Source organism: Grammomys surdaster, unplaced genomic scaffold, assembly GCF_004785775.1.
Source record: "Grammomys surdaster isolate TR1022 unplaced genomic scaffold, NIH_TR_1.0 252, whole genome shotgun sequence".
Classification (NCBI taxonomy): Eukaryota; Metazoa; Chordata; class Mammalia; order Rodentia; family Muridae; genus Grammomys; species Grammomys surdaster.
The window spans coordinates 1,083,580-1,094,709 of NW_021604693.1; the positions used below are offsets into that span (position 1 = coordinate 1,083,580).

General features: G+C 41.9%; 1 protein-coding gene across 1 annotated transcript in view; it reads left to right on the forward strand.

The window, feature by feature from the left end:
- Positions 1-614: 614 nt before the first annotated feature.
- LOC114627340 (leukocyte immunoglobulin-like receptor subfamily A member 5) overlaps positions 615-11,130 on the forward strand; it is a 19,650-nt gene continuing 9,134 nt past the window's right edge. Inside the window, exons 1-6 of the mRNA XM_028775083.1 lie at positions 615-785; positions 948-983; positions 1,149-1,439; positions 1,591-1,896; positions 5,393-5,443; positions 5,592-5,723. Coding sequence (XP_028630916.1) covers positions 752-785; positions 948-983; positions 1,149-1,439; positions 1,591-1,896; positions 5,393-5,443; positions 5,592-5,723 — 850 coding nt within the window. The 5' untranslated portion in view covers positions 615-751. The remainder of the gene's footprint in view (positions 786-947; positions 984-1,148; positions 1,440-1,590; positions 1,897-5,392; positions 5,444-5,591; positions 5,724-11,130) is intronic.

Genomic DNA, 11,130 nt, shown 5'->3' on the forward strand with positions numbered 1-11,130 from the left:
TGCATTATACAACATCTTGAACCTCTCATGTCATTCCAAGTTATAGCTTGGCCAGGAATCAAGTGATAGCTCAAGCTACCACGACCCCATAAACAATTTGCTAAATGAAGTGCTCACAGAGAGCTCCAAATGAGGAACCTGAGAGATGAGATCTCACTGCTCAAGATGACATGAGCAAAGAGTTAAAGAAAAACTAGCCCTGATTCCAGCTGGGAGGATTCTGCCCCAATGATCAGAAACATGTAAGAGGTAAGAATAATCCTGACAATTAATCATAGGAAGATGGTGATGTGTGAAGTTGGTAAGAAAAAGAGTCCCTACAGTGTTGTAGAGTTATTTTGGCTAGAGCCATGAAGGAGACTTCAAAAGGAGCTCCTGAGAGGGAAGGATGCATATGTAGCCACACAAATGTAGATACGGACAGGCAAGAAACTCACCAGTCTATTGTTGTTTCCTCTGGGATGTCAGTCTGACAAGAAACAATAGGGCGGAGATAAACAGAGTTAAGAAAGAAGACCATCTTTAAATAAATGAGTACAGAGATTCTAGAGCCTGCCCAAGCTACAGAATTAGGGAAATGAGAGTCAGGCCACTGAGAAGGGCAGTTCCTCTTACTGTGAATATCCTGGAGTGTAATCATTTGATGGGAGAGCACCCCGTCTCCAAAGAATATAATCTGTGTTCCAGTCCATCTTGACAGGCATCGTGGCCTTCTCCATATATACAGTTGTAACCACTAAGAAGAGATGCCATGGCTTTCACCTTCATGTTCCTGCTCTGTTTGGGTAAGAAATAAAGAATGGGAAGAAATATTATGATCCAGGAGGGACCCTATCACCCAGCTCAAGACATTCCCAGGAGAAAATTCCAATGGTACAAGAGGTTTTCTGGAGGAAAGATCTTGTTCAGAACTCAGTAGAAATTCTGAAAAGGGACCTTTCTTCCAGGCCTGAGTACCAGATCCAGGATCCCTGTGCTGACTGGTAAGTGTGTACTCAACTGCCCTAGAATATTCCTCTTCACTATGAGCAGTAAGAATGGAGAGCCACAGGTATGGGATAATCTTTGCTATATTGGGAGTGTTCAGGATCTAAGGGCTAGGATCAGATGGATAATGTCCCAGGACACCATTTGCTGATTCTTTGTAGGAGCCTTACCAAAGCCCACCATCAAAGCTGAGCCAGGCACTCTGGTCTATAAGGGAATGCAAGTGTTCATCTCATGTAAGGGGATTTCAGATGCATGGAAGTACCTTCTTTATATTCAGAAATTTGAATATACCCAGCCCCTGCACACACAAACCTCAACAAATCATGGGGAGAAAGCTGTGTTCCATATAAGCTCTGTTGGAAAGCATGATGGAGGCCAATATTCCTGTTGTTATGAGACCACTGCTGGCTGGTCAGTGCACAGTGACAAGCTGGAGCTGGTAGTGACAGGTAAGAGGATACCAAGAGGTACCACCCCAATTTCTAACTTCAGGTAGAGGTGTCTGCTGACTCAATGTTCCTCTTTTGCAGTTCAGCCTTGTGTGACAAGTTGGTCTTTGGTGAGCATGTTTAAAATTCTGTCCCTTTATCTCTCTCCAAGGATTCTTTGACAATAAACCAATCCTATCAGCCTTACCGAGACCTATGGTGACCTCAGGAGAGAGTGTGACCCTCAAGTGTTTTTCACAAAAGGAATATGACAAGTTCATTGTGATCAAGGAAGGAAAACAAAAGCACTCCATGATCATGAAGTCACAGAAGACATATGTTGGGCAGTTTCAGGCCCTGTTTTCTGTGGGTCCTGTGACTCCAAACAGTAGTGGAACATTCAAATGTTACGGATATTACAAGGCAAGCCCACAGATTTGGTCAGAACCCAGTGACCATCTGGATATATATGTCTCAGGTAAGGAAGCCCCATTACAAACCCAATCATAGTTTGAAATCCTAAACTACTCTCCTTGAACCCTGCTGAGAGGTAGTTGAGGAGTTTTGAGAGCCAGAGTCAGAAAGATCCCAGAGTGCAGGAGACAGTATCACAGGCAAGACAAGCTGGGAGGGAGAAAATACTTGGCAGGACTTGGCTGTACAATCACATGCCTATGTTCCTTCCAAGGCTATCTAGGAAGCCCACCCTACTGACTCAGAAAAAAACATATCTTAGCCCCCTTTAGAGACACTGATCATCCACTGTACTGATTCTGACTATGATAGACTTGTCCTGTCCGAGGAAGGGTGAACTTACCTTTCTAGCACCACAGAATACACAACAGGAATGGGCTTTTCAAGGTTAACTTTACTCTCTGAGTCCTGTGATCAGCTTCCATGGGTACTAGTTACAGAAGCTAGGGTATGCACAGTCTCTACACGAAAGTAATCAGCCCCTAGTGGCCCCATACATACCTGTTCACAGGTAAAAAGCCTTGTAAGCCAATTCAGAGACACAGACTTCACAGAGTATGGGTTTGAGTTTACAGAGATCATGCTGAGCACACCAGAGAAGCCATACTGAGGGCAATCATAAGAATCAAAGGATAGGAGTCATGTGTTTTCTTATGCAGTGTTTTCTTGGGATTGCTTCCTGTAACACCTTCATCAACTTGTTCAGTCTGAATATTCTTCTTTCACTGTGTGTCTTTACTGTCTGTTTGAAACTCTCCAGAAAATGCTTCTTGTAAATGTTTTGTTTAAGGTTCATGGATTTTTATCTTAAGACCTTAGAAGTGTCTAAATCTATTACAAACTTTAGAACATCAGTTGATATTTAATTTCACATTTTATTTAGTGTTGTTTGTACCTGAATATGTTTAGCTCTAGTCAGAGACCTATCCTGCCTGAAACTGAAGAACCTATCTGGGGCTCATCTCTATTGAAGGAAGGTTTCCCCACTTTCTCAGGAGTTATTAATGGTCTGTAGCTATTTGTCTAGGGATTGGGCCTTGTGAGATTTCCCTATCTACACTGGCACATTAATTCATATTGCCATTTGTACAGCTTTTATTTCAATGACCACAATGTTAAGGTTTTATGAATGCAGCTTCCTACCATACATAGAAAATACTACCTCATAGCACATTGTCTGATCCCTTGGCTCTTGCAGTATTTCCACCATTTAACCAATATGTTTTAGCCTTACTGGGTTGTATATACATCAATTGGTATTGAGCAAACCATGCTCTCTGCATTTTTGGCCAATTGTGGGTTTCCATAATGGTCTCCATGTTCTGCAAATGTAAGCTTCAGTTACATATAGTAAGAACTACACTTATTTTTAAATATAAGGATAAGTATTTATGATGCAGCTAGACATGAAATTGATTTAAAAAATGGTTTTCCTCTAGGTCCTTGATCTAATCAACCATAGGTAGTTGGATAGATTTACAGTACCAAGTATGAATTCCTTCATTATTTTATAACACTAAAGTTCTATTTTTCTGTTGTTGGTTACCCCTAATATTTAAGTGGCACATTTTACTTTACATCTTACAATCATGGTCATTATTATAGTCAAATTCCACTCAGTTTTTAAGTTCATAAAACATTTTTCTAGATATTTTTAAAATGCATTTACTAATCCACCTAAAGTTCTTAAGGTTTTTAAGGTTTGCATTGTTTTATGTATATTGGCGTGTTCTCTCTGTCTCTCTCCTCTTTCTCTGTCTTTCTTTGTCTGTCTCTGTTTCTGTCTCTCTCTCTGTCTCTCTCTCTCTCTCTCTCTCTCTCTCTCTCTGTGTGTGTGTGTGTGTGTGTGTGTGTGTGTGTGTGTGTGTGTGTATGCATCACATGCCTGCCTTGTGCCTGTGGAGGATAGACAAGGAATTGCAAGTACAGATGCTTGTGAGCTGCTATCTGGGGTGCCATAAATTGAACCCAAGCTCTATGGAAGAGCAGCAGTGCTTTTCAACACTAAGTCCTCTCTCCAGATAAAAATATTTGGTGTTTTAGACAAAAATATGTACATTTATGTACATATCTTGTAACAGAACTATTGAAATATTTCAATAATTTGTACATCATGTAATTGAGTGCTTTTCATTTTTAAAGAAAATATAGAGATAAGTTGATTTACATATATAAACTTCATTTCACACATGCATCATGGTCTTTCCCTTCAATTGCTTCTCAATAATTTTTTGACCTATGGATAAAAATCATGTCAATCACAACTTGATAGAAATTTTACTCAAAATGTTTTTCATTAGCATATATCCATTGATTAGTTTATGAAGACATTTCCAAATGAGAACATCATGCAGAAATTTTGGCCTTTTAAATCTTCAGCCCTCCTCTTTTCCCTACTTTTTGCTTTGACCATGAACTTCCCAGTCTCACTTCTATGTTTTATCACAGACACACAAAATGGGGTGTGTATGTGAGTGTGAGAGTGAGAGAGAATGTGTGTGTGAATGTGTGAGTGCATGCGTGTATGTGTGTGTGTGTGTGTGTGTGTGTGTGTGTGAGAGAGAGAAGAGAGAGAGAGAGAGAGAGAGAGAGAGAGAGAGAGAGAGAGAGAGAGCCTGAAAATGAGAAATAACATATAGTATCTGGTAATTATGAGTTTGATTGATTTGACTTACTACAATAATTTCCAAGTACATCAATTTCTACACAGACATATCTTTTTCTTGCATACCAATTATTCTTGCTACAAATATATATGCCAGATATTATATATAACATTATACAAATACATCTGTGCTTCTTTACCATATATATTGTATGTTTACATGTCTTTATATTCCGAAAACTTCAGTCAATTACTATTGCCTTACTAATGTTTTTGGAAGTTTATCTTTTCCTCTATAGATTCACAGACTTACACCTTACAGCATGTATGCATAGATAGTTCATGGGCATTTTTTAATCTTGTTGGGTCTCATTGAATGTACTTCTAATTGTGTGATCAGTTAGTGGTTATTAAATAGAGCTATAGCACCTTGAGAACTAGCTGTGGTATGTACAGAGGAAAAGGATCCAGTATGTCATCCCTATTTATTCTAGACTTTTCATAGCTTCTAATATGCAGATTTCACCTTGGGATCTTGGGTACCTAACAGACTAAAGAGAAAATATATGTCATTGAATTTTGTTGTGATATGATTCTGTGTGGTAGATTAAGCAGGATGCTCAGAAGGTTTCCTTTATTCTGAACTGTGAATAGTGCTTTTTATCATTAATCCTGATCCCTTGATATTCAGATAAATTGTTGTTCTAAAGTTAGTCATGTGTTTTGACCTTAAATAATACAGTAACACTGAGTATTTTAATAAGAATACCAGAGGGATACTTATTCACCTTTTACAGCAGGAGAATGATTAATCACAGACCTTCATCAGTTTATATAATGAGAATGTTGGGCATTTAAGTACTTCACACATATTACTTTTTTTTTCTGTTCTCAGGGTCACCTGGGACCATCGGTCTATTCCAGAACATGTCTAAAGCCAAGACAGGTAAATTAGGAGACTTCAAAGTCATAGTATTGATGCAAAAAGTCCAAGTCTTGTCCAGGGAAAGCAGGGTCCCTGGGTGAATAACCAGTTATCATGTAAAAATTTTGATCTTCTTTAATATTTGTGACTTCTTTATCCCGAACCATAGCCTCAGAGACCAAGGATCACACAGTGGAAAATCTCATCAGGATGGGGATGGCTGGTTTGGTCATCATAATCCTTGGAATTCTGCTGTTTGAAGCTTGTCACAACCATACACAGGACTACCATGCACCAGGAGGTAATCAGAAGAGAAAAAGTACATCTTTCTGGGTTACAGAGTCTGAGCAATAGATACAATAATCTCAGACTTTTGTGTAAAAAATCCCAGCCCCTATGTTGAAAAACTGTTCTGAGAATGGGGAGCAAATGTGTTTGGGATTGCAGGGAACAATATGGATGTTGTAATGAGATTCTTCTTCACTGTGGGAATTTCAGTTCTTCCATCTACTATGGGCATTTGCTAACTGACTTAGCTGTATTTTGTATAAACAATATGAGGAAAGTCCTCACATCTGTGCATCCTCTGCTTCCCTTGCCTCTCATGTGACATTCTCTATTATTATAAATTACCATATTCACTATGACAGTAACATCTTTATTTTGGACTAGAAATAATCGGCCTCAATAAAAATAGATGACTAAAGTCAGAATCCAGAAGGAAAATCACTTCATGCCTTTGATGATACAAATTTCACTGCATGTACTTCCATCCCTTCAGTTCCAAGAGCTAACTCAGATCTGTATTATGGGTAAACTTGAAATCCACATACATAACTTACTAGACTGATGGGCATATCATTTGTGTTCAGATTACTCCTGGAAATGTATTAGGTTTCTATCAATAAGATCTTTCATCATCACTCCATCAGAGTGATCTCCTCCGAGCATTAAAGTCGTCATATTCCTTTGCCTAAAGATTTCCCATTGTTTAGAGGTCAAAGCTTATTACACATTCATTGTATAAAGGTGAGATGCGGACACCAATACCCTGGAAATTTTCACTTCTTAGAAAAGCTGTTGTTACTCATCAGTGAGTAAGTCTGTCTCCTACTATTCTCAGGTCATCACCTGACCTTTCTCCAAGGCAGGTTCAATTCAAGATTCGCTAGATTTCCAATTTTGGGGTGACTTAACTTCCCCATATCTAGATTCCCAATGTGTATAAAGCTGAAGCTGGTTTACTCATAATTTCTGACTTTGCAAATGTTTGTCTTCCTTAGTCTATGGAATGGACCACTTTGTAGAACCAGTAACTTTCTGGCCTGTCACCAAGTGATGTGACTTGGGCTCAGGAGGCAACAATAATTATTATTCCTTGTTAATGCAAGGAATAATTCTGGCCTGAAAAAGGTCTGGAAGAAAGGACTTAGCACCATATGAACTGCAGTCAAGTGTTCAGTCTGTCTATGCTGCTTTGCAAGCTCCCTATATTACTGGCCTTTATCTTCCCCAGACAAAATTTTAAGGCTAGGAAGAAAACCAGCTATGAAATAAACTGAGTACTGTACAAATATTCAACCTGAAGGGAGGACACCTAGGATGAAGTTTGAGAGATTAGCAACAGTGCTCACTCACACTCAGGGAAATGAGTGGCTTATGGAGAAGTTCTATCTGCAGCTATTTCTGATCGTAAAGAAATGATGAAACAGATGAGAGCTGCAGCGAGACCTTGTTGCTATTTGTGGTTTCACTAAAGGACTGGTGTTTATTCCACTAGCTAGAGTAAGTAAGAGCCTGTGTCTTATTCATTAACATCTCAAACACTTCCCCGTCTTGATCTACCCTCACAGAGTCCACTCCCTCACCCCTACCATAGTCTCTGAGAGGGTGGGACCCCATGGGTATCCTTCCAAATCTGGTACATCAAGTCTCTGCAGCATTAGGTGCATCCTCTCCCACTGAGGCTAGCCAAAGCAGCCCTATACAACAAATGTGCCAGGGGTGAGTAGGTCTAACTTGTGTATGCTCTTTGGTTAGTGTCTCAGTCTCCAAGAGCTCCCAAGGTTCAAGTTAGTTGGCACTGTTGGTCTCCTTGTGGGGTTCCTATCCCCTTAAGGGTATTTAATCCTTTCCCTAATGATTCCATAAGGTTCTGCAACTGCTGTCCAATGTTTGAGTGTAAGTGCCTGTATCTGTTTTAGATGCTGTGTAGAGCTTCTTAGATGACAATTAGGCTAGGCACCTACCTGTAGGCATTACAGAATATTATCAGTAGTGTCAGGGATAGAGGCTTACCCATGGGATGTGTCTCAAGTCGGGTTGGTTATTGGTTGGCCATCCTTCAGTCTCTGCTCCATCTTTGTCCCTGCATTTCTTTTAGACAAAATAAATTTTAGGTTGAAAGTTTTGTGGGTGGGTTAGTGCCCATATCCCTCCACTGGAGGTCCTGCCTGGCTACAGCAAGTGGCTTCTTCATGTTCCATGTTCCCACTGTTAGGCATCTCAGCTAAGGTCACCCTCATTGACTCTTGGGAGACTGATCCATTCTGGGTCTTTGGGGCTTTCTAGAGATTCCTACCCAACCACCAATCCATGTAGTTGCAGATGTTGATTAATTCTTCTGGCTTTATGGCCTTCTCTCCTGCCTTTCCACACACCTTACTTGCCCTCTATACTCTTCCTTCTCCATTGTCCCACTCAGATCCCTGCACCCCTCTGCCTTCCATGACTATTTTGTTCCCCATTCTAAGTGATATTCAAGCATGCTAAATTGGACCTTCCTCTTCTTCTTGTGTAACTTCTTTGGGTCTGCAAGGTGTACCATGAGTATCTTGAACTTTTGGCTAATATGCACTTACCAATTAAGACATATCATGCATGACCTTTTGGGTCTGGGTTACTTCACTCAGAATGACTTCTTCTAGTTCCATCCATTTGACTACAAAACTCATGATGTACTTGTTTTTAATAGCTGAATAGTATTACATTGTGTAAACCTACCACATTTTCTGTATCTATTCTTTTGTTGAGGGATATTTGGGATGTTTCCAATTTCTAGCTATTACAAATAAAGCTGCTATGAACATAATACAGCACATATTCCTGTGTTACGGTGGAGCATTGTTTGAGTATATGCCCATAAGCAATATAGCTAAGTCTTCAGGTAGAATTATTTCCAATTTTCTTAGAAACCAACAGATTGATTTCCAGAGTGGTACAAGTTTGCAATCCCACCAACAATGAAGGAGTGTTCCCCTTTCTCTGCATCCTCATTAACATATGCTGTCACTTGAGTTTTTCATGTTATCCATTCTGATTGGTGTAAGGTGGAATCTCAAGTTCATTTGATTTGCATTTTCCTGATGACTATGAACTTTAAAAGTTTTTAAGTGCTTTTTGGTTTAGTGATTCATTTTAAAGTTATCTCTTTTAAATACCAATAAGTCATTACATTCAAGGAATGTTGCCCCTAGCTAATCATTAAAATGTGGTATTCAAAAAAGTATTCATGCTACATAAGCATCTCTTTCCTAGCTTTCATTTCCTCTTCTGCCCCTTGCATCAAAGCTTCCTGCTTTTTAGATGTAGGAGGAGCTAAGGTGGGAGGAGTAAGGAGAGGAAGGAGAAAAGGTAGAGGAGGAGCTAGGGAGGGAAGAAGGAGGATGAAGAGCCAAGCAGGTATGGAGAGCAGTCACGGGTAACAATTTATATTTAGGTTAGCTAATTGGGAAACAACTCTAATTGTATGGGCATATTGTTATTGAGCATTACCAAACATATAAAGCCTTTGATTAATATTTAAGCGTTAGTGTCTCATTTTCCTACTGGGCCAGTGTGGATGGTGGGACAGTCTGGGCAATGCCCAGTCTTTCAGAGACAATGTGGAAGATTGGCAGAGCCATCTCCCATGCTGGTGTCTCGTGGGTGGCAGGGCTGGTGTTTCTGGCTGGCCATTTCTAGTTGCAGCGCATGTGGTCTCTGGGCACAGAACATGGTGGCTGAGCTAGGCATAGCTGCCATAGCTTAGATAGTGGGCTTGACTAGTGGCTATTTTCAAGAATTACTTCAACATTTAGAGGTTTTTTATTGTTTTCTTTTAAATTAAAATTAATTTCTTAAAATTATTCACTTTACATTCTGCTCACTGCCCCACTCTCGGACATCTCATCCTACAATACTTCCCCCAACTCACCTCCCCTTATCCTGTGAGCTGGGGGGCCCCCTTGGTATTCCCCAGCAAATACATTCCAGTCTCTGTGAGGTAGACACTTCCTTTCCCAGTGGGGTCAGCCAAAGCAGCTCAGATAGTAGAACATATCCCACATTCAGCAAATAACTTTTGGTGTGGGGAAAATTTAAGAAGGTCACCACAGCGGCGCAAGCCCCGGAGGGGCTTCCGCAGCCGTGGCGGGGTCCCACATTAGGGAAGAAGTCCTATGGTTCCAGTGGCCTGAGGGCCTTGGTGGTGGCAGGCCCCAATAACACGAGGAAGTCCTTGGTTCCAAAATGGTTTATTGTCATGGCGGATAATAGATGGATCTAGATGTACCCCCCAAAAACTCAGGGCAGTCCCGAGTTATATAGGGAGGGAGAAAGGGGGAGGATTGGGGGAGGATCTGGGGGAGGAATGTTTAATTTGCTCTGCCCTCTGGCCTTCATTAGTATGTAAATCCCTAGGGCCTGAGGCCTATAGCCTGGCCTATGTGACTCTATGGAGATCTATGTGACTGCTTTTCAGGATCTTGGATGATGGGAGGGACCGAACTCCTGCCAATTCTCACACAGAATTCCACGGAGAATCTCGGGGTTCTAGGTACCTGCTCAACCATGACCCAGGATACCCTTATGCAGTCCCACATTTTGGGATAGCTCTCATTCCAGTTTTTCAGGACTCACATGAATGTCAAGCAGAATATCTGTTGCGTTTGTGTGGGGATGTCTAGGTCCAGCCCATGTATGTTCTTTTGTTGGTGGTTCAGACTCTGAGAGCTCCAAGGGTCCAGGTTAGTTAATTCTGTCATCACCTGCCTATAGAGTTCCTATCTACTCATTCTGGATGAAAATTTAGCTCTGATCTTTATTTCATAGAGAAAGAGAAACTTCTACCATTTTATTGCTGAATGAATTAAAACCAAGTCTGTTTTTAAAAAACACTTGTTCTCGAGTTCCGGCAGAGAGCGCGGCGGGCAAGGTAGTGCGGTCCTCTACCCGGGCCCCCCCCAGGGCGTCGGCCGGTGCGGGGGGTGGGGGGGACCGGAGTAGCCTCGGTTCCCATCCTGCGAACGCTAGGAGCCCGAACCCTCGCGGCAGCCACCGGCCAGGCCACGCGGCGATTCTGCAGCGACTCTTGCCTGCCAATGATGCGCCTGGATAGTGGCGGCCTGGCCTCTGCACGGCCTCCACGACTCCACCGGCCCCCTGCTCTCCAGGGACGGGCCCACGGAGAAGCCCCAGCCAGGCCTCCCGGGACGTCTCCGGGTGGCGGCAAGCGTGGCATGTCGGAAAGAATGGCGGCCATCTGAAGGCCAAGGCTGGCCCTTCGGGGCTTCTGCGGCCTGAGGCGGCGGGTCTATGCAAGAACACTCGGCCATTGCCGGGAGGGGACCACCCATGGACGAGCACTCAGACCTGGATGAACAGAGGCCTCGATGGGCCTGGACGAAGGTGAGCGGGGCCTGGAAAAGCAGCAAGAAGAACGATCGATT